Below are 25356 nucleotides of genomic sequence, written 5' to 3' on the forward strand. Positions count from 1 at the left end.
CCAACGCAGGAGGAATTCAAATTCCTCCAAAAATACTTCTTGTCATAAAAAGTGCTTTTTTAAATTAGCCTTTCGGATTCGTCTTTAAACTGTAGGTACCTTGCATCCCTGACAACCTTACTTGCACACAGGAATGATTGAGAGTTGTAAGTCACTAGGCCCTAGTTCTCAACGGGCTGTTGCGCCACCTAATTAATTTATTTTATTATAGCTTATCGCGTCTCGTTGAAGTGACTGACATTTCCCGTAGTCGCCTATTCTGTCACTCCAACTTTCCAATACCTTGTGAATGTTTTAAGGCTGTAGCCTACGGATTGCCTGTATGATATAAGCCTTAAATGCTTGAATCATTTTTGAATTGTTAATTTCGGTTGGTGCCAGAAAAAAAGTCGATATAATTTGCAATGCAACGTTGATCTAGACGTGCGTTTTTCGAGCCCAAGCTGGTGCAATCTCATTCGTTTACTTAACCTTCAAAAAGAAAATGCTCCTCGTTAGAAAAGATATTCTTTTGTCCAAATTTGATTTATGTTTTTTCAAGGCATGGTTGAAAAAGTCGACTCAAACTGTAAATTGAACATTTTTGACCAATTTGACTATTCAAACTTTCAGTCATTCGAATGCTAAACTGTTAAGACTTTCAACCATTCGACCATTTAACTTTTCTAGCATTCAACTTTTCAACAATTTGACTATTCAAATGTTTAAACTTTTAACTATTTGACTACTCAGTTTTAACTTTTCGACTATTCAACATTTCGGCCCTTGAAACAGTTTAAAAGCAAAGTAGAGTTTCAATTAAACTTAGCCTAGGTATAATTTCTTAGATTTCCTTGAAAATAGTAAGTTTTGTGTATTTGGGAGAAAAAATATGCAAAAAACAGCAAAAAATTAGTCTCTCATCTATCTATGTCAAATTCATGGCAGTTAATTGCATTTACATTTTTGAGAACTAAACTACTAGGGGATCATTTTTGAAAAACAAGCCCGACAAATTGTTTTATTTCACTACAAAATTAAGAATATGAATGCAATTATCACGGTTGCCAGTTTAGTTATTTACGACCAAATTTGGTAATTATTTTCGCACTTGGTCGCATGGTCATTTTTTATTCCATTTGGCCCCTTTTTTAAGAAATTGAACAAAAATAACTCGACTCTATTTCTTTCATATTCTCTAAAATAAATTGCATACTTAAAGTTCTTTTCATCTAATGTAAACGGTAGATAAATGTATTTAATTGAACACATCCCATAACGGAACAAATGCACGATCATGGAATGCCTACACTGAATGCATTCATTTTATAATTTATTGACAGATTGCTCAACATCTCCAAATCATCACATCTCAAGATCATAATTTTACAGATAAAATGAACATGTCAGAATGTTGGAGTTCTACTTTATCATTCCGTGTCACTCTGGCATAATCAACGACAGCAAGCTGAACAAGCCTAAACTCATTTTGGCATCTGACAGATACTGTCGTTGATATTTCATTTTCATTCTTCTGATTTCAACGCGTTGCATCACATGAGCTTCATTTCAGTATTCTAAAATTTTACTTCGCTTCCTTTTATATATTAATAAAGTTATATTTGTACTTAATAATAAAATCGGTTTGGTATTATTATTCTTTTTGAATACTCATTTCCAATAATTATAATAAAAACGGTTTAAATAATTATTGTTTTCAAAATTTAAGTTAGTTCGGTTATAACTTGATGTTACTTCCTCACAGCTCAGCTACCGCTGCTGAGACGAAAATTTCTTGAATTAACTTTGATAAACACGAATGGCAGACTGAATTTGTATACCATTAATAATTAAATGCTGGAAAAAGAGTTTTAAAATGAAAAAAATAAAGATAGCGTTTGGTCTGCAAAAACATTTTTTTAAATTAATTTTATATGAATTTTATTTAACGGTAGTATTCGATCTCCTGCCATAATGTTAACATATTGTGATCTTAAAAAAAGAGGTTGGCTGGGACCCAACTTAATAACTTCCCATCCCGTCTGCCGATTTGTCTTGCTTAAAAGGTTTGTAGGCTTTCGTGATTTTCTTAAAAGTTAATAGTTAAATTATTCTAAAAAAATATTAAAAATTTCCAACCATATTTTGAGTATGATGAAATAGTTGATGAATAGAATGAGATTTTTAGTCGAAAACCAAGTTTTACTAAATTTTCGTAGCATTTGCGTACTATTTATTGTAGATTTTAATTTTTTTATGAAAAACAGACTGTTGGATTTTTATGCAAAATTTACGGAATGTCGGAAACAATATTTTCTGTGAGATATAATATTTGAGTTTAAGTAATTTTTTACCAAGTTTTACTAGTGGTTTTTTAAAGTTTTAAATTGTTGTAAAAAATGTCAATTCGACTTCCTCAAAATATTACCAGACGTCAAAAACGTTATTCTTCCCGAACAAACTCACGCCAAACACCTCTCTAAAAATCTTTTACTTAGACTCTAGGAACCTTGAAACGGCGAGAAATGTCAAAATTTTCAATTCAACAAATCGGACTGATTACAATAACTTTCTATGGGAAGGTAAAAGCCATTGTGGACACAAATTATTTTAGTCCTTTTTTGGTACGATTGGTCATTTTTATTTTCAGCTTTGGTCATGCAATTTTTTTTCAAGTGGCAGCCATGGCAATTATTAGTTTTCTAACATTGTATAGTGGTAAAAATAACTTGACTGCTCCAATAGCAAATTGACAACTTAGAATTCAATTTGTGAACGTACGCTTTTCCTTTTTTCTTGAGCTTACTACCAACAATAATCTAAAATTATGTCAAACGAATCGACAGCTGCAAACGTGCCCGTGGTGGAAATATGAACTGAGTTGAGTTCTATTCATAGTAGCATTTTTGAAATATCTGAAATTGTGTGCGTGTTATTTAAAAGAAAAGTTATCAGATGTTTACTTTTTTAAAACAAAAATTTTAACTATCTTTTTAGTCAGGACGAAAAAAAGCTTTTAATTAAATAAATCAAAAAAAACTTCACTTTTTCGAACTTCCCCATACTATTACTTACATTTGGACTAATACACTCATTTTGCAAGTCATTATACGAGTAGTATTTTAAAATACTTCAAATTTTTAATAATAAAGTAACACAGTATTGAAATTCATTCGAAAATTTGTATTTAATTTATTTCAATAAACTATTTTACTTAAATTTAATACATAGACAGACGGAAATATTTTTTTGTAATATACATATACACATATGTATATTTAAATAAATATTAACGGACAAAAATACAAACTTGCTTTAATTCGATGTGTACTCATGATTAAAGCAAAAACTTATAAATATTTGAGGTCATTAAAAATGAATTAACATATAAGCTACAAACAAGAACTTCTAAATGAACATTTAATGGATAGATAAATTATTGATTAACTTATGAAAATATTAATTTTACTATAGACATTGAGGCAATTATTTCAATATCTATCTAATCATTTATTAACCCAATGGTTTTTTATTTTGTTGTATAGGGTATTTCAATAAGATGTTTTATTTTAATTTATTGAGTAAAAAACTACGCCACAAATCAAAATGAAACAATAAAAGCTTTAAAAACGCATTGAAATAGCTTAAACTCATTTAAAAAAAAATGTCGAACGCTCCACAGTCGATTTACTTACTTTTTTAAGGTGGATAGTTTGGGGCAGACCTGGGCCTCAACCAACATGCGTCTCCAGCCAGCTCAGTTCCTAGCTAGCTGTCTTTAGTTTCGCACCACCTGAGTCTCGGTCTTACTCTACTGCGCCATCCCTCTGGATTGGATTAGTACGAAGACACACTGATAAGGACCTATCAGGTTGTTGACGAAAAACTTCAAACGTTCACATAAAACAGCAGAAAGGATCTTATATGCAATGTTCAGAATACTGATGCTTCTGTGGTTAGCGTAATTTAAAGAGTCTCCTTTCTTATGTATTGGGCAAACTATATTGAGATTCCACTCATCAAGCATGGTTTCTTACGACCATATTTTGCAGATGAGTTGGTACATGCTCCCTACCAAGTCAATGCCTTCGGCTTTGAATAATTCGGCAGCGATGCCGTCAGCTCCAGCAGCTTTGTTTGAGTTCAGTTTAAATAATGCTATATTCACTTCGTGGAGGTAGGGTAGGCGAAATTGACGCCTAGATTGAGTGGTTCTATCTCCCTTACAGCGGAACTCGATTCGCCATCGCCGTTATATAATTTGGAGAAGTGATCTTTCCATATTCTCAACATAGACTGCGGTTCTACTACGATGTTCCCCTGATTGTCCTTACAAGCTTCAGTTCGTGGCTGGTACGCTTGGGAGGTTTTTTTTGCCTTTCGGTGGTCATTTCAGAACATAAAATTGGAATTCATGATGTTATCGACCCTCAAATCTTCGAACTCTAGGAAATCTCATAAAAAGGAAAGGATTTTGGCTTCCATTGTCAATAAAACAAACTACTAGAAACGTCTTTTTAAAAATCCTATATTTTCCCTATTTGCACTTATTTTGCATTAAACTATTTTTTGTATGCTTATATTAATTCTTGTTTTGCATTGAAACATTGTACATCATTTATGATGATGACGTGACATTAAGATATATTTAAATTCAACAAATACAAGCCAATAAATTTTTTAACAAAGTCATGTACTCTAACTAAAGATTACATTTATCCTTGTGTTAATATGGGAGTGTTTTTATTATTTTTATTAAAAATAAGTCCAATATATATAAATACATACGTATGTATGCATGTACAAGAAATAATTTATCGTTTTTTCTTCCACTTATGATAAATTATATCGTTTAAGTTTACACAATGTGCATTAAACAATATTCGATTATTTAAATAAAAATATTGATGATATATTCAAAATGTAACAAAACAAACTTTAAGGGGTGAACAATCGCAATTTTCTTTAGATTTAAAATAAAAATCTCAACAAACCATAATCATCTACACAAAAAATCAAAACAAAAATTAATTAACAAAGCTTAAGAAAATAAAATTCGTTACAAAGTCTGATTGTTTATTCGTTTTTGCACAAAAACAAAAAGAAAACACACAGTTGCAAATCAAACATTATTATCTATCTGAGCTAAAAGATTTTTAAACAACAAGAAAATAGTAGGTATTAGTTTTTATCTTTACTGATAATAAGCTGACTTTTGCTTCCCCCAGTTATAAAGTTTTGTCTGCGAAAAGAATTCCAATGGCTTGACTGCGGGTAGGGTTGCTAATAGGTACATTATACATTTTTTCTTTAGAATCACTACGAGAATATTACTGAATGTCTATTTATACACTTTGTAAGCAAACTTAAAGAATTCTGAGGCTAGAGGAAGTCTAGCTTGATTGTGATAAAACAGTTAAACAAAAAATATATCACATGAAACGATGATTCACTAAATGTTATTCCTATATTACAAATTGAAAAATAACTCACAAAAAATAAATGAGTGACGCACCAAAGGCCAGAAAAGGTGACTCGTGTCAGGGTGCTTACAATTAAGCTATTTGAAAAAAAAAACGAATAAATTGTTTAATTTAATTTTGATAAGCTTATCTCTCCCCAATATAATCTTTATTCTTAATTGCATTGAAATATGACAAAACCAACACACGAAAAATAAAGAAAAAGAACATTCGTAAGGAAGACCTTAATCTTGTTTCACAATTGACCGAGTTCGAAGGTAAAATTGTTTGTTCTTCAGAATACTTATGTTTATTGTGATCATAAGTACATGGCCTCATAGGCACATTGTATTTTTGTCCCCACTTTTTGTTTAGATAAACACAATTAGGTATTCAATGTTTGTATAACGCACCTGATATCATTCCTTGTGAGTTCAATTGCACCAATAATTGACAAATTTCTTCTTTTTCTGAGGCTTAACTTTAGATGGAAACCAATAATATTTGTCAGAGATAAGAAATTCCTTGTTTCTGTGTTTTTGAAAACTCAGTTCGTTTACCCAAAATATTATAGGTCAGGGTCAAAAAAATATTATTTTTTCTGATCTATAGGGAAAAAGAAAACAAAATAAAAATAATTATTTTTTTCGGAAATCGCTATCTATTAAAGATGAAAAAAATATAATTTTCTTAAAACATATTGGAGCATAATTATGTCCAAAATGTGAATGTTTATAAAAAAAAATTGAGCTTAAGATTTTAAGCCATTAAACCCTTTCCTAAAACTCAGAGAATTTCGTGTTCCCTCGAATATTTTCTTCCGATCCTGAATCTCCCTCGAAATAAATTGCATTCAAACAAAATGCCAACAAAATTTTACTTAAAATTTGATCTTCTATCGATACCAATTTCTTTATTTTAAGAGAAACTTTTTACTACCATATAGATTCCTAATCCTCAATAAAATTAATTCAGCTTTATAAGCGCCAAAACTTTAAATTCTAATTTCCTTTTCCTTCATCCGGTTTGGTATAATAAACGAATATTAAATTTGAAAAATGCTAAATATGCAGCTTTTAAAAAATATAAAAAAAAGCCTTCCGATAATTCTTATGCAGTTTTTTCTCGTCTCAGTAAAGAGTTTGAGTTATATTCATTCTGTGGAAAGTGATCTAAAGCAATCTCCAACATCTTTTTGGAAATTTATAAATACTAAACGAAGTACTACTGGATTTCCAACAACTATATTTGTTGGTAATAATTAAACTTGTGATCCGAAAATGATTGTAGATTTGTTTGGACAGTTTTTTGAAAGTATTGATAGCTCATCTACATCTTCAACAATAAATTATCAATGTATTAATGCCTTGCCATTTTTTAGGTTGTTCTAATATATGAATATATCATTTGATCCCAAAAAAAGGCGAATCTTCCTCACCGTCTAATTATCGACCGATTGCACTTACGTCCCTTCTTTCCAAGGTCATGGAAACGCTGATTAATTATCAGCTCAAGAAATATCTTGAAGAACGAAAGCTTCTTAATGACCGACAGTACGGCTTTCGTAGCAATAGGTCCACTGGTGATCTCATGGTTCATCTCACCGAACAGTGAAACAAATCTTTACATAGCTTTGGAGAAAGTAAGATTATTGCACTAGATATTTCAAAAGCATTTGATAGGGTTTGGCATCAGGCTCTCTTATCGAAAATGCGTGCTTTCGGTTTGCATGAATCCCTCCTTCATTGGATTAGTAATTACCTTTCGAATCGTTCAATACAAGTTGTATTGGATGGATTCAAGTCTGAAAACCACAAAATAAATGCTGGTGTGCCCCAGGGCTCTGTTTTATCTCCAACACTCTTTCTCATTTTTATTAATGATCTCCTGTCTGCAACATCTAATCCAATACATTGTTTCGCTGACGATAGTACTCTTAGCTTTTCATATTCGTTTTCAGATTCACACCCCTCTTCTTCGGATGTGGAACTGCAACGACAAAATATGATAAGCTCATTAAATTCCGACCTAAACAGCATTGTACAATGGGGAATAAGAAACCGCGTGGAATTTAATGCTTCGAAAACGCAATGCTGTCTTGTATCATTAAAGCGAAATATACCCCCGCTGTCATTATCCATAAATGGCACTTGCATCGAGGAAAGTGAACATCTTGATATTCTTGGTATGTGTATCACCAACCACCTTTTGTGGAACGATCACATACGGGATGTCGCCAAAAATGCCGCAAGATGTTTGGGTTTTCTAAGGCGATGCAAGAAGTTTTTCTCCCCCTCTGATCTGGCTGTTATTTACAAGTCTTGTATACGTCCAAAGCTTGAGTATAACTCCCATATCTGGGCTGGTGCTCCTGCAACTTACTTAAGCCTCTTGGATAGTATTGAACGTAGAGCATTTAGATTTATTTGTGATATTACCATCATAAGATCATTTACGTCACTTGAACATCGTCGAAATGTTTCTTGTCTCACCCTGTTTTACCGTTATTTTAATGGTTTATGCTCTAGAGAAATAGCCAGCTGCATTCCTCCCCTTAAACAGTTCAACCGTAATACTCGCGCTTCTAGGAATGCTCATTAATATACCCTCGAGCCCATCTTCGGTCGTACTGTCAAGTATAGAGATTCGTTCTTTAGCCGTACTATGCGAATGTGGAATGCCTTACCACACTCTGTCTTTCCCAGCTATTGCAATATTCAGGAATTCAAAACCAATGTGCACCGACATCTCCTTTCAACCCCTCTCTTCCTTTCCTAGTGCTCACACTGTGTCTACATAATTAGGGTAATATATCCCCTTGAGTGTGCGCTTATTATAAAAAAAAAAACTGATATTGAAGATGCTTTGCTTAAATTTAAACCTAAAAAACTGCAGATACGAGTACATTAGGATTTGTGCCAGTTCTCTTTCTGTTCCGCTATTACATCTATTCAATGAATCCATTTCCAATGGTATTTTCCTGAATAAGTGGAAAGTCTCTATCATTGATCCGATTTTTACATCTGGATCAAAAAACTTAGTAACCTGTTGTTCCAAAGCTATTAGATAGCCTTGTTCAAGATAAACTTAAATCTATCATAAAGCAAAATGTAAATAAATATGCTCATGGTTTTTGGAAAGGTAGGTCTACTAATTCTAATCTAGTAGATTTCACAAATTTTGTCGTTAATACTCTGGACAATCGAAAACAAGTTCATCTGATTTATACAGACTTTGTAAAAGCCTTTAGTAGGGTTAATTTACACATTCTCTTAAAAAAAAACTTCAAGCGTATAGCTTCAATGGACCTCTACTTCAATGGTTTTCTTCATATTTACTTGGTCGAAAACAATATGTAAAGATCGGAGACTTTTTCTCAAAAGAGATTAAAGTAACTTCTGGTGTTCCTGAAGGTAGTCATATGGGTCCTTTATTATTCTTACATTTTATTAATGATCTTCCGAATGCTTGAAAATTCTCATTAAAGTTCTTTTCTCTAATTTCTAATTTAAATGATTGTCTTCTGCTTCCAAATGATCTAAGTTCATTTGTTGATTGGTGCAAGTCAAATGATTTGTTGTTAAATGTTGACAAGTGTGCTTGTATGGCCTACAATAGAAGTTTATTAAATATTATTCCAAACTATTCATTAAATAATTACAAGTTGTTGAAAAATTAAAAATTTGGGCCTTATATTTAATTTTAAATTGAAATTTAACTTACATATTAATTACATTACAAAGCAAATTCTTTACTTGGATTCATCAAAAGAAACTCATTGGAATTTAAGGACCCTTACACTATTAAATCTTTATATTGCAGTATTGTGCGTCAAGTTCTTGGATATAACTATATTATTTGGAGCTTTACAACTGATTTTAATAAAAAGAGAATTGAAAATCTTCAAAAAAAATGTCTCAGATTTGCTCTTCGAAATATTTTTGAAAACAAAATAGAAGGTTTCCATCATTCTTTTAATTCGGAATGCCTATTACTTGGAATAAAAAACTCTTGAGTCGAGAAGAAAAATGTTTAGTGTCATGTTTATTCGTGATATTTTGAGTTCAACTATTGATTGTGAGAGTTTGCTTAACTGCTTAGATCTGTATGCTCCTTCAATTTCCCTTAGAGCCTGACCGCTCTTATCAATTGATTCCCATCTTACGCTATATGGACGTAGATTGGTTACAAATAAACAAATAAAAAATCTAAATTAAAAAAAAAAGAACGAAAAAGTTAAAATGAACAAAAGAATCACTCAATAATATTTAAAGTTCTTTTCTTTGTTATGATTTTGTACTAAATAGCTCATTCATTTTTTCGTCCAATGTTAATTGAGTTAAGCTAAGTACACATGTAAAATATTCCAATATTGGCAAATTTTTTGAAAAACATTTTAACCAATTTTCTATCAACGATGTAAACACCCAATTTTATCTGTCAAACGTGACAGAAAAAAATTGGCAAATTTTCTATCAAAAAATTGGTCGACTTCTTTCAAATATTTGTATTCGTCCAAACACTTGACTTCTTGTATTTTTTAATAATGACAAGATTGTCCACTAATTGGGAATTCCAAAAAAACATAATTCAATTCTTAATTGGTTGGAAGTTTTTAAGCAGGAAACAGCAACAACTAGCGTTTTAAACAGACAACTATTAATTGGAAGATAAAAAATTATCGATTTCCTACCAAAAATATGTTAATATTTGGATAAAATAAACCAACCGACAATTTTCGCTTGATAAAAAATTAGCAATTGTCACCTAATTGGATACTATTACAAGGCTCTTGACAGGTCGGCCAATATTGGAAGATCATCCTTAGCTTTAGAATAAACTTGAAAAGAAAATATTTGTATTCTAAAACATTATTCTGGGCTGTTGTGCCTTCTTAATTCTGATATCAACGAAATTTGAAAACGGAATTATTGGTGCAAGATTCAAATAAGATCCAAAGTTCGATAGAAACTCTAAGGATACCCACAAATTCTATGCGATTCTTTCAATATTATTGAGACTGATGTTTTGCACCTAACACAAAATCAATTCTCTTTAGTATTACAGTAAACGGTACAAATTAAAGGTTGATTAAATTAAACAAAAGAAAAAAACGTGTATATATATGTGCAAAATTATTAAAAAACTTATTGTTAAACGCATTTAAGACGCAACATTTGACAATTTACTAAAAAATTCTAGCTAACTAGTAAAATGTAGATTATCTTTTACTAAAAGTAACAGTTTTTTTAACAAATCAAAGCAAACAAACATAAGCTTAATTAACGGGCTTGGAATACTATACACTTTAGAGTCATCTCATAAACCAAGTATAGTAAATTACTAAAAGCCTACAACTTTTCCAGATTTGCTTGGGATTTACCCAATTGTTTTAAAATCATGCGCTTCCGTCTTATGTCTGTCTTTACAAATAATTTTTAATAAATCCCTTTCAACAGGAACTTATTTAGATGAATGGAAGACTTCATGTATAATTCCTCTATTCAAATCTGGAATGAAGGATTTAGTAATTAATTATAGGCCTATTTGCTATAATATGCCAGCAGTGCCTAAACTTTTGGCCAAACTTATGCAACAAAAAATTGTTTACATAATTATTAACTCTATTTCTGAATTTCAACACGGGTTTTATAAAGGTCTATACTTGAGTTGACCAATTTTTGTTCATCTGTTATGGAATCCGGTGCACAGGTTGATGTGTGCTACACAGATTTTGTAAAAGCGATTAGCAGAACTAACTTGAATATTTTGTTGGATAAACTTAAAGCTTATGGTTTTGATGGCTCAGTTTTAAAATGGTTTGAATCTTATTTATTAGGAAGAAAACAGACTGTCTACATAGGCAACTATCGTCCTAAGGAAATCTTAGCTTTGTCGGGTGTACCAGAAGGAAGCCATTTGGGTCCTTCTTTGTTTTTATTGTACATTAATGATCACTTAAGTGTTTTTCGTAATTGTCTTGTTCTTAGATTTGCTGAAATAAAATCTATTAACGATTGGTTTTCATTCAATAGATTTCATTTTTGGTGTATTATTAATGACCTTGTGCTTAATTATGACAAATGTGCTGTAATGACTTATAATCGCATTTTGCATCCAATTTTGTTGGATTATTTAATGAATGACATTAAACTATTAAGGGTATTTGAAATAAAAGATCTTGGTGTATTCTTTGATTCCATACTTTGTTTTGAGCGCCATGTTGACTGCATAGTTTCAAAAGCTAATTCCCTTTTAGGAATTATTAAAAGAAATTCCTCTGGTTTTAAGGATCCTTATACGGTGAAGTCGTAGTACCCGTGGCATGATGGTTAGTGCGTTGGACTGTCACGCAAGCGGTCTTGGGTTCAATCCCTGCCTGTACCACCTTAATTTAAAAAAAAAAAAAATTTTCGCGGGTACTGCCTCTTGCGTGGAATTGACAAATCCTTAAAGAGTAATTCTTGTCATGAAAAAGTGCTTTCTATTAGCCGTTTGGATTCGCCCTAAAATTGTAGGTCTCTTCAATCCCTGACAACAGTACTCGCACACATGAATGGATGAGAGTTGTAAGTCACTAGCCCCTGGTTCCCAACGGACTGTTGCGCCACCCAATTTATTTATTTATTATTTTTACGGTGAAGTCTCTTTATTGTTCCTTAGTCCGACCGGTCCTTAAGTATTGCAGCATTGTTTGGTTTCATACTACAGTAAAAAACGTTAACAGAATTGAAAGAGTGCAGAAATGTTTTTTGAAGTTTACTTTAAGAAATTTTGTTTTGCCTGTTAATGTCTCTTTAAACTGTACTTCTAAATGTTTGTTGTTGGGTTTTGAAACTCTTGAAAAGCGAAGGAAGGTTTTAAGTGTTATTTTTATACGTGATATTTTATGTTTTTCAATCAAATGTGATAATTTACTTTTTTTTATGAATGTTTATGCACCGTCAAGATCATTAAGATCAAGAGAATTGTTGTATGCGGAGCGCCACTCTACCTTGTATGGTCAGCGGGAGCCTATTTGTCGTAGTATCAATATGTTTAATATTGCCAATGAAGATGTTGATATATTTTGCATGTCCAGAGTAACTTTAAAAAATTCTCTCAAATATGTTGATTTGTAACTTAATTATTTATTTCTGCTTCTGCTTATATGTACATACATTATATTTATAATTTATTTTACTTTTTTCTAGTTTTTTTCAAATCTGTTGATATTTTCATATCGTAGATAAATAAATAAAAGTTAAAAAATAATTCCTAATTGATTCTCAACTGGCAATCAAGCTTTTCATTTCTTTTAGTACTTATTACTTTTTTCATCAGATATGATGGCAAAAATGTAATCCAAATGTCTGACGGAACATCTGATTAACTGTGTGCACTTAATTTGAACAAAATAGAAAATAGATTTAAAATTTTCATCTCTTTGATGAAAATCCTGTGAATTTTTGATATTATCCGTTGAAAATTTTGTTTTACAATGTTTGTCTGCGTTTTGTAAACAGCTAAAACCTGTTTTTATTATTTTACCAGCTATAACAATTTATCCAATTCGTTTCATTTTTCACGAAATTAACGCAGCCAAGCTATATACAAATTATTGTCAGATCTGAAAGAATTACTCGATCTGTCAGTTGAAAAGTTGTCTCAAATGTCTTTCAATCGTGTTAATATAGTTAATATATAGTGTGACAATATTGGCCGGTCATTTTTGGCAAACTTTTGAAACTGTTAAATAAAGTCGTTTAGGACATGTGACAATTTTTCATTGAAAGACATATTTCTATTGTCATTTCCTTGACATCTACAGTCAGAGGTAAGACTGATCTAACAATATTGTTAATTCTTACATCTGACGATCCTCTATACTAACGTTTACGAAATTGGTAAAATGCACAATGTCCTTATGCATGTCTTTTCTTGCCTCAGTTTAGTTATTTAAATTTTTATTTTTTTTTATCGCCAACTAACTCGTCTAACTCCCGATAATGTTTTTTGTTAACGTTGAATCAATGAAAAAGCTTGTTTTTCCTAGAAATATACAACTACCCAAGTACTTAAATATGCAATAAAATTAACTTGTGATTTTAATCGGAATCAACAAATCGCAAGCCATCTTATCAAGTAAAGTACTTCCTTCTTAGTTAAAAATAATTTTAAATTATTTATATTGTTGTAGATAAACAAAAAAATCAAAGTTAAACAACATTTCAAATGAATATAATGTTAAAACGAGTAAAATCTATAAAGAAATTACTTTTGGAGAAAAACGTTATCGATCAATTTTAATTCTTCTAAAGATACAACAATTCTGTATAAAATCGACTTATTCATTTTAGTTCTTACCCGAATGCAATTATACTTACAGAACGGCCCAGATGGATATATCAAAACATTTTTTCCTAATTCCGATAGCAATCAAGTTTTCTAATCATAAAATCGTCAACTTTTTCACACAGAATCAGTATAAGGAAGACAAGAAACAAAATTAATAAAAAATGCAAATAATGCAAAGGTTTATGCCCTTTATTTTTCTATTTTGCAAGTACTTTTAATGATAATGGCATTCCCATTAAACTTTTATTGAAATTGTTAAATATTCTCTATTTTTGAACGGTGCTTTAGTAATCTTTTTTTTTTTAACTCCTACCTCTTCATAAGTTTCGATAGACCATTCTAAATGTTTATCAGTTCTTATCCCAAATAAACTTTTTTTTATCTATTTATGTGTTTAACTTGTTCTGCTGGGTACTTGTGTACTTAAAAAATGTACACATGTATGGTATAAATGAACTTAATGATTTCCATTTGTTTGTATGGAATTCATAAATCATAATGCATTCTATTGAATAAACAAACTTAGACCATTAGTGTTAAAATCAACACCTTTATAATATTTATCATTTTTGTAACGTTAAATAAAGCTTTAAATACGCAATAACAATAGCTTTTATTATTATTTCCCGAGTTTAAGTAAACATACAAAACTTATCAGGTGATAAAAAACCAATCAATATTGATAAACCACTTATATACATATGTAGATATATATCCAACAAAAAACACATAACGACCTTCCTCAGCGTCCTTGCATCATAGAGAGACTTTCTTTAACATACTAAAATCGATGATGTCATGAATCCAAAATATATTTTTTTGGTATTCAACAAAATTACTATGAAACTGTAATTTTGTTATTTAATCACTCACAGAAGATTTTATCAAATCTAATCGAAAATACTAACATATAGAAGTAATCAATATTTTTGATAAGAACCTAGGAAAGTTTTGTTTCGTAGCTTTTGTTTTATCCTTATATAGTTGAGGTGGCACGAAGAAAAAGAAATTAATTTTTAAACAATTCTAGCTCCAATATCGGATTTCGAAAATAGTTAGAACAGTTTTTTCATATAGCCCTCAATTTATAAAGAATTGTTAAGAAATAAATTTAAATATAAGAGTAATGAAATATTAATGACAACCATGGTATGTGACTTATTATGTTTATACAGAGCTATCCATTTTTTCGGTTTCAAAAGTAAACTTTAATATAAAAGATATAAAATATTTGTTTTTCATGATATAAGATAATTTTTTTTATTATCGATTCTTTTTACTATTCAAATTACTCCAAAAAAGCATGGAATCAAACTTAGTATTTCGCTTACCTTTCGAGCAAAATTGCGTGCAAATCTGCTAAATCAATCTGTTGAAGCCTTTTAAACGAGAGTAATCCGGATGCTATTGTCGACTCCGCTTTTAGTGTAAGGAGCCACAACACCCCAATGGCAACTGTTATCTTAAAGATGAAGTCCCGTGCAAAAGTCTGGAGCGCGCTAAGGAATTCTGGATCTCTAAGAGAGAGAAATGTTAGCATTCATAAAGATTTCCCATTTAATGTGCGTCAAAAGCGAGACAAACTTTTGCGGATACGAAAGGTGCTGCATGACAAGGATTCAATGAAGAAAATAGTTTTAATAAATATGATTTAAAATCATGAAAATAAAATTTTTATTTTTAAATCATGAAATGAAAATAAAAACAAAAATGAACCAGCATAAGTGTTCTTATATGCGTTTCGCCCCGATGTAATGGTTGGGCTCATCAGAAGATGACCATTACACCATGCCTTGACGCATATTTTATTGAAAATAAAAAATAAATTATTAAAAATTTTATTTTCATGCCAGAATGAAAATAGTATTATTAGAAATATTAGTTTATTAAGTTACAACGTATCAGGATTAAAAAATAAAATACTATTTGTTAACTTTTTTAATTATATCCTAAATTTTGATATTTTTGTTCTTTATGAAACTCATTTATTAGAAAATGAAGAAAATATTTTTTAATTATGAACTAAGATGGAATCAAGCAGTACGAACAGCGAACTTTGGTCGAGGCAGCGGGGGTGAAGTTTTTGGTTATCGTAAAAGCTTGATGGTTGTACAGTTTAATTGAAAGAGATCTGGAGAGTCGTACTTACTGGATATTAAAATTGGCAATGACAAAATGCATATAATACCTGTGTACGTAAATTGCAACCACTGGCAGCGAGATTTTGAAAAACTTAGTGACACACTGCAAGATACTAATACGTCAAATGTGACGCTTATAGGTGACTTTAATGGCAGGATTGGCGTGTCACAAAATAATTTCATCAGCAACCATTTTCCGAACTTAAATTCAAGTCGTAAATCTAAGGATGCAGTAAGGGAGTAAATATTTTGGAGCTTGCTGATACCTTCGACTGTCATGTATGGAATGGAAGCAGCTCAGGAGACTCCGAAGGAGAGTTTACTTTTATTAGAGGTACAGCTTCTTCTGTTATTGACTATTTTTTTACGTCTGGTGTGTGGAATAATATTCTAAGCAATTTTAAGATAGGAATCAAGACTTTCTCCGACCATATGCTACTCGAAGTCACTTGTAGCGGATATTCCTGATAGTGCAAGACAGTTAAACCTGATCCCGAAACTACAATAGACTCACCTACCAAAGGAATCTAACTGAAGAACTCGAAAAACTCAGAAATTCAAATATTCTAGTGCATATAAACTCTCTGACAAACATTATTAAGAGCTCTAACCCTCAAAGTCCTTCGCCAAGAAATAAAACTAGTTTTAAACAACACTGGTTTGATTTTGACTGCCTTTAATCTAAGAAGTAATCCTTAAGATTTTAAAAGCTTTTTCAAAAACACAACTCGCAAGAATTCAAGGCATTGTACTCACAGGCAAATAGGGAGTTCAAACAAATGTGTTACATGAAAAAGGCAGCTTTTGAGAGAAGAAATATAGAGCTCATCAATAGTGCACGTTGTTCAACCGATTTCTGGAGAGCTGTGAAAAACGTTAATGGTGGAAGAAATATCATTGCTTTAGGCCTGCAAGCATCAAGTTTAAAAAATCACTTCAAAAACCTCCTCAATTCAGAGATAATTTCGCCACTGGTCCAATATGCTAAACCACTAATTCTGGATGAATTTCTAGACGCTCCTTTTGAGTTTCAGGAATTACAAGAAGTCATATCGAACTCCAAAGTGAATACAGCCCCTGGTAATGACCGTATTTCTTTTGAATTTTTCAAAAACGCAACAGATGATTTTATTTCATTGTCAACCATTGAATTTAACCGAATCTTAGAACATGCAGCAGTTCCCGACAGCTTTAAAAAATCAATTATATATCCTCTCCTCAAAAAAGGAAACCACGAAGATCCATTAAACTTCCTTAACACCAGTGCTAAACTATTTGCCGGGCTGATTTACAGAAAACTAACGCAATGGGTTAATGAGAGAAAAATTGTGTCCGAATACAAGGCGTGATTCCGAAAAAATTACTCGACAGCAGACCATATATTTTCAATTTACAATTTACTTGAAGAAAAAGAAGAAATTAAAAATGATGAATAGATTAGGAGATAACTGCAAACACTGTAATCTGGTAGTAAACTTACAAAAATCTAAAATGATGGTGTTCAGAGGAGGAGGGGCAGACTCTCGAAAAACGAAAAATGGACCTTTAATGGAGATGCTGTGGAAACTGTGCGAGAGTACAAATACCTTGGGGTACTTATAACTTCAAACCTCAACATGAAGAGGCACCTGGACGGAAAATTATCCGAAGCAAAACGAGCGGTTTCTGCTGTATGGGAGCGATGCATCAAGAACAATTACATCGAACATAGTGCAAAGCAAAGGTTATTCCGCTCTACAGCAGCGTCGATTCTTTTATATGGAGCGCAAATCTGGGGTTATCTTTCTTTCGAAGCTGTAGAGAAAGTTCTTCGATACTTTTTAAAAAGGATTTTTCGTCTATCAAAAAATACCCCAAACTATATGCTTTATTTAAAAACGGGGACACGACCTATGATAATAGACACTCTTAGCGTGCATTTTAACTATGTTGTCAAGGTTATGGAGATGAGGAATGAATGAATTCCAAAAATCATTCTTATTAACTTGATTCGGACGAGACGATCAATGATGGTGGTGTGGGAGAGCCTGGCAACCGAATGCGGTATAAATTTATTGATTGGTCAAGATGAAAACTCGTCTTCAAGTTCAACGACATTCTCGAAAAACTTGAAAAGGTTCTGTATGACAGAAATGTAGTGGAAGCCAGATCCTCGGTGTTTAGATGCTTTTACAGCCGCCTTGAATACAACCTTGGAAGCAATACGTACCTTCTTAACAGCAATTCAATTAATAAGATAAGCATTGTTTTCAAAACGAGAGAAGAATTATTGAATTTGAATTATGTACCGCACAAATCTGATCTTCCAATACTTTGCAGCCTCTGCAATATGAAGACGCGAGAAGATACCTGTCATTTCATTGCAATATGCCCTGTTTTGAAGGAGTTTCGGATAAGGTATTTTGAGAAGAGTTGCCTGAAGGATGTAACCATTCACCATTTTTGTAGTTTGTTTTAATAATTTGTATGCTGAAAAAACAAAAATTATTTTAATAACTTAATTTGACAGATGTCGAATTCCAGCCCTATACTTTTGAAACCGCAAAATGGATAGCCCTTCTTCTAATAATTTAAGAAATCATCTAAAAATATATGGTGACCGAAATATCCACTTACTTAAAGTGGTTACAGTTCGGTGTAAAATAAACCTTACCCAAAAGCTCGGTCCTTAGAAGTCTCGAGTTGCTCTCAACATGTTTCAACTTTGTTTGTTGTCTCCTCTGAGTCGATCCTCTGCTGCGCTGTCTTGTGGGAGTAGTTTTGAAAACTTAACGGGCTATAGTGTTGGTTTATCCTCCTGGCTACGTCTATGCTGCTCGTCGTTCCATTTTCACCTATCGCCAGGGTCTATTGCTTACATGAATGCCAATAAAAAACATTCGCACATGAATCTTTTGACTTTGTATTTTCTATTTTGTAAAAAAGATTGATTGACCGCAAGCTTTTATGAAATATAAAACTAATACATTAGAGCCAAATTCATCTGGAAATTTATATTAATAACTTCACGCTAAAATTTCCAAAATTAAGATGACAATATTCCCAAAAAAAATGTATTCGAGAAATATTCCTCAGCTTACAACGCCTCTCTAAAATTAGCAGGCCTAAAAGTTTACTGTCATTATAAAAACGGTACGTAGAACCTCACAATATGGACCGTAGTGCGATGGTTATGACAGTGGAATTTGTTCAACTCCTCCCTTTGCTACTTTTTGCGATTAATGGACAAATCCTCCAATAGTAGTTTTTGTAATGAAAAGTGTTTCCAAAAATTAGCTTTTCTGATTTGGCATACAAACTGTAGAAACCCCCGTCGACATAACTTGCCCATAGGAATTGTTGAGAGTTGTAATTCATTAGACCTTGGTTCTTCACGAGATGTCGCGCCACTAAATTTACTTTTTTAGTTTGCTTAAATCTTGAGTAAACGAGTAAATATTGTAATCACGCCTTCCGTACAAATCCCTACGATCAATTAAAATAAATGACTTCAAGGTAGTGTAAGCTTTTTGTTTACTTATTTCCAATCTGTCGTTGCCTTCATTTGAATGGCAACTTCTCTTAATTCACCCAAGATAATGGGATGCATGCAGTCATATGAACCGAACTTTGAAAATTTTCAACAAATCCCAGAATACAATGTTATCTTTTTTTACAAACTCAAATTTTTGTAATTATGTATATTTTATTTGTTTGTTGTTTCCTTTTTATACTCACTTAACTAATTTGTTGTTATATTTTCTTTTTATTTACAGATATGCTTTAGAATTATTGCACTCAAGAACACTCATGTAATTCAACTTGAATTGCTTGACGTTCTTATAGCCCAAAGGAAGGGAACACACAAAATAAAAAACGTTCAACACAAAACAAACCATCTTCGTTCGTCATTTGAATAGTATTTTCAAGTTGGCGCCTCAATTCATCGTCTCATGTCCCAGAATTGGCCACCACCCAGCACCGAACCGACGTTGTTTCGTGTGCTGTTGATGTCACAAGAAGTGTCCACATTAATACTTAGAATAAAACAGACTGCTGCTTCTACCGCTACTACTGCAAGGTCAACAACTGACTTGCATTTTTGAACAAAATATTTAATTAATTAAAAAAAAAAACAGAGATTATAGCTGAAAACGGACAAATTAACAAATTAAAATTTAAGTTCACAACACTAAATAAAATTCGTCCACATTATATATAAAATATCACATAGACTTTAGAGCAAATAGAGAGAAAAAAAAACAAGAAAATAAACCACAAAAGCACTGCAACAAATTTATTTAAATTAAAACGAACAAGCACAAACTTAAAAAACGAAGAAAAACAAAAACAAAAAAACATAAACAATAAAGAATAAAAATAAGAAAAAATAAAAAAATAAATTATGAATTCTAACGCACGACATCTACTGCACTGCACCCTGCTCATCATTGTGATAATCTTCTTTGAGATATTCTCTGGCGGGATCAAGATCAACGAGGACTCGTTTACCCTGGTCGATCCCTGGACTGAATATGGCCAGATACCAACGATACTTTTGTACTTACTACGTTTCCTCACGTTCCTCACTCTGCCGCAGGTGCTATTCAACTTTTGTGGCTTGGTCTTCTATAATGCCTTTCCTGAAAAAGTCGTTCTTAAAGGCAGTCCCCTGCTCGCACCCTTCATTTGCATAAGGGTAGTGACGCGTGGTGATTTTCCTGAATTAGTCAAGACAAATGTTTTGCGCAACATGAATATTTGCCTAGACACGGGACTGGAAAACTTCCTCATTGAGGTAGTAACCGATAAGGCTGTTAATCTGGCCAAGCACCGACGCATTCGAGAGATTGTGGTGCCGAACACGTATAAAACAAAAACCGGTGCTTTGTTTAAGTCACGCGCATTACAATATTGTCTCGAGGACAATGTTAATGTATTGAACGATAACGATTGGATCGTGCATCTCGATGAGGAGACTTTATTGACTGAGAATTGCGTGAGAGGTATTATCAATTTTGTACTCGATGGCAAACATCCATTTGGTCAGGGTTTAATTACATATGCCAATGAGAATGTTGTTAATTGGTTAACAACATTGGCGGATAGTTTTCGTGTGAGTGATGATATGGGGAAGCTGCGATTACAATTTAAGTTATTCCATAAGCCATTGTTTAGCTGGAAAGGAAGTTATGTTGTAACTCAAGTAAGTTAAATTGTATTTAAAACGCAATAAATAGAAATAATAAATTAATTTAAATATTTTAAGGAAATACTTCACAATATGTAATCTGATTTCTTGATTAGCTATAATCCTTTGTTTCATCTCTGTTTCATCATTTTTTAACGAATTGAATCATACTAAGGTCACCAAATAAATTTAAGATAACGAACACATGTAAATTTGTATAATTTATAAAGAATATTTGTCTATAGCTTTGGTTTAGAAGTTGTTATAAAAACGTTTACTTAATGGTGAACCCTTTAGAAAAGTCATAATTTCTGTGAGCACTTGTTTTAAAATAAATAAAATGTGACTCAGATAGAGTTTCCCGTCTTTCAAGTGTTACATTATAGTTATTTTAATAATGAGTTTATTTTTTAAAAGGGACACTTGCAAAATTGATAACATATTGTATTTTGTAGTGTACTAAATTAGAAGTGACATCATATTAAATTATATGACATAGGGTTTTCTAACAAAAGATACAAAATTAAACATTTTAATAGAGTTTAATGGGCGAATATTTAATTGTTAAAAGGAGGATATGCCATTAACTTGGCATTAATACGATTCATAAATTAGTAAATTAGCTAACCTCAATAAGATATCCTCCCCTTTGCCGATTTCAATTTACCTCATCTAAAATGGATTTCTTCAGACGATTATACCTACACATTTTATTACCTCCAATCCGTCATCAACAAAGGAATGTCTTCTCAATAATAGAATTACTGAGTAAGTGGAATCGCAAGATACATGAGTAGGCATCTTGATCATATTTTTACTACCAATCCAATCAATTCAACAGTTTCACTTTCAACTGTCGACAGCTACCATCCTCCTCTATGTCTACCAGATTTTCGTGAAACATTTACTTCACTTCTACTTCTCCTCCAAAATAATTCAACGCCATCACACTTTATGTACCCTGGTCCTGACTACAATGTTCTCTTCTCGTCCGTACTATGGCTTCTATTGTACGCTTATTTTAAATAAAACAATCTCAGTATATATTTTAACTTTACTGAGCTCTATAACAACTCCTATAAACGCAACTTAATTGATACTTAATCAAATTTTATAAATTATTATAAGTCCTTCTATCAGTTAGTTAACTACAAAAGAAAATCAGATGGTCTACATCCTTGGAAAACCTTCTTTGTTGTCCCAGTTGACAAAGAAGGCTCCAAAGATAGTATTATAAACTATCGCGCAATTGCCAAACTGTCCCATATTCCAAATTTATTTGAAAGCATTTTGGACGATATTTTAACTTTACTGCAAATCTTCCATTTTCTTGTCCATTACCCTCTCGGCGCTTGAAAAAGGAAAGGAAAAAAGGAAAGTTGAAGTAGTCTCCACAGGCTTTAGTAAAGCCTTCGATAAAATATTCCACAAAGTCGATTTTGTTTGTTTCTTGTTACCTTAAAAGCCGCATATATAATATTACATACAGACGCCTCCCTCCTACCATCTTCCTGTTACCTCCACAGGGTAGCCAAGTAGGCCCTCTCATTTGCATGCCTGATTCTCACCTTATTCAACTAGATCGCGACAGTTTCCCAGTCTGGTGTAAAAAATACAGCTTTGACCTAAATATAAATAAATAAAATGCACGACTGGGTCGCACGAACTTGCTCCTGTATGCTAACAGTCTGTTTAAAAAAGTACTTAGGTATATAAGATTTTAAAATATACCTGTAAAATAAGTTTGTCTTCAATGATATAAATGCCATTTAATTTGTCAAAAAAAACCGCACGATCTTTGTAGGTATATGAAAACCATAGTACTCTCATGAGCAGAAACTTTTACGGCGCCAGATGCCGAGTCGTTGGCGTGGCGTTTGTATCGAAAGTGGAGAAATTCAGCGGGAGCGAGAGAAAAATATTATTTCCATTCCCATAAGCAGCCAGCAGAATAAGGGAGATAATTAATTTTCGACCCAAAAAGTCTACACAATTTCCTTCATTATATTTGAGTCTATCCTTGTATATATTTTCACATAAGGAGCTTCCATATGAAGGTTGATGAATTTGTTTTTGTTTTATTTATATCAGTGAGCTTTATATAAAAAAACAAAATGGCTTAATATTGTATCTAATAAGGGGATGAAACAAACTTTTGCATGCTTACGTCAGCTGTTTAGGATCTTTTACCGATATTTGTTTTTATTTACATTCATAAGTCTGCTTTTACTTCGGTACGATCTTTGTATATAAAAAATGGTTTCTATTAACTATAAAGCTACAATACGATTCATATAGATTCAACTTGTTCCTTAAAAGCTTTTTTCCTTTAGATAGCTTTATTTTAATTTCATATTAGAAGAACCAGGATGGAAAATAAATAAGATAAAAAAGAGGCAGACCATGAATGTTTAAATTGTAAAGCGATCGCCTATTGGTTGTGTAGTTAGGTAGGTTTCTAAAACTAATAAAGAATAGTCCATTGGCGTGCTTAGCTTTATGCAGATAGATAGATAAGGACATGTTTATGGTGATAATGAAGGAATGTTATTGGTAGCTAAAAGGTACATACTACATTCCTTCTTTACTATAAGTTTTCAGCGCTAACATGAAGTTTTTACGTTCAGTTCATTTATTTTGTTAAAGTTTAAAAAAGTAACAAGTAACGAACAGGTACAAGAAATTGCTATTCATGTTTTGTTTACAGTCAGGCTTTTGTGCGTTTGGGATTTTAGTTATGAAGTGACACGTAAGCAGTAGTTGTAGAAGTCGTACGTAATAATAGGTATAATGTGTATACGTTGAAAAGGTGATTCTAATAGAAAATACATATACTCTTTCTGGCCCGTTTCTTTAACTTGTACTAAGTATTTATTCTTTTATATAGGCGAAGGAGGAAATCATGTGTGAAACAACCTTATTCGTAAAGAATAATGTTTTTAAATCACAAATATACAAAGTTACCAAGATATTACTTCTTGATAGACACTTTAAAATAGCTTGTTGATTAAATATACCATATCCGATATAGTTGCGCTACATGGGCGGCCATTGTTGGTATTTACAATAATTTTAGTTATAAAAATACATAAATATGTACCAAATGCACTTATTTAGATAAAAGCTAGGAATGTAATTACAATTTCGTCAAAATAATGCGCTCTTTGGGGCTCATGCACATCAGTTAAAATATTAAAAAAAAAAAAACTATTTTAAGATTAAAAATTTCGCCCGAAAAATAAGTTTGTCTTCAAAAATTTAAATGCCATTTTATAAATAAAAAAACATTTGATTTTTCAAAATTTTGATTTGAAAATCGTTAGAGCGGTTTTTTTTTAAATTAATTTTTTATATATAAAATTTTTCAATTTTGTTCTAAAAAAATGTTTGGTATGCAGTTATTTAGATATTAAATATATACGCTACACATTTGAATTTCGTAAAAAAATGTTGACCCGTTTTTGAGATATCGAATTTTGAAAAAATAAAATTCAATATTGTTTTAAAAATCCAAACAATAAAAAATTTAACTTTTGATAACCAAATATTGTTAAAACAATATAAGAGCTTATTCAGAAAAAAAATTATTAAAATCGGTTTTTAAGTTTCTGAGAAAATTAAAAAACAAAAAAACGGTTCTATGAGCGGTACCTTTCCTGAGCAATACAAAAATTTGTTTTTCTTATTAAATGAAGCCAAGTTAAAAAATACAATTTTAGAGAAAATTTAAAGAAAATCTATCGGTTTGTTTTTGAGAAAATTCGAATTTTCGTTTTTTGACCAAAAAAATTGTATGGTGGCCACTGTTAGTTTTGATCTTAAAAAAAAAATGAAAAAAACGCCTAACGCGAATCTGCTCAAAACCTTAACTTCCAAGTTTGAACTCAATCGACCCAATGGTTTAGGCTGTAGGAGCGTGGACAGACAGACAAAACCGACCGGACGGAATCGCGGGACCCACTTTTTTCGACTTGTCTACCATCGTAATATCATGTTTGATTAAAATCTCGAGTTCGAAATTTTGCACGAATGCAAAACTTGCCATATAGTTCCTATATGTCGCAAGTAAAAATATCAGTTAGTTGACACGGAATGACACGAAATGTGATTTTAACTGAAAACCTTTTTTTGATTTCAGTGTAAGCACTACTTGCCTAAGACATCGTTGCCAAAACTGTCCCTTTCACCAGCCTCATCCTTAACTATAAGTTATTTAGTTCTTAAGTACGATTACGTTTATAGCTTGAATTAAGCCGAAAAATTAAGG

The 25356-nt window shown here is 31.8% G+C and overlaps 1 protein-coding gene across 1 annotated transcript in view; it reads left to right on the forward strand.

Moving 5' to 3' along the window:
- The window catches only part of LOC129944150 (beta-1,4-mannosyltransferase egh), a 78952-nt gene that overhangs the window by 42835 nt on the left and 10761 nt on the right, over positions 1 to 25356 (forward strand). The window contains exon 2 of the mRNA XM_056053356.1: positions 19675 to 21104. Coding sequence (XP_055909331.1) covers positions 20304 to 21104 — 801 coding nt within the window. The 5' untranslated portion in view covers positions 19675 to 20303. The remainder of the gene's footprint in view (positions 1 to 19674; positions 21105 to 25356) is intronic.

The sequence above is a fragment of the Eupeodes corollae genome, chromosome 2, assembly GCF_945859685.1.
Source record: "Eupeodes corollae chromosome 2, idEupCoro1.1, whole genome shotgun sequence".
NCBI classification, from domain to species: Eukaryota; Metazoa; Arthropoda; class Insecta; order Diptera; family Syrphidae; genus Eupeodes; species Eupeodes corollae.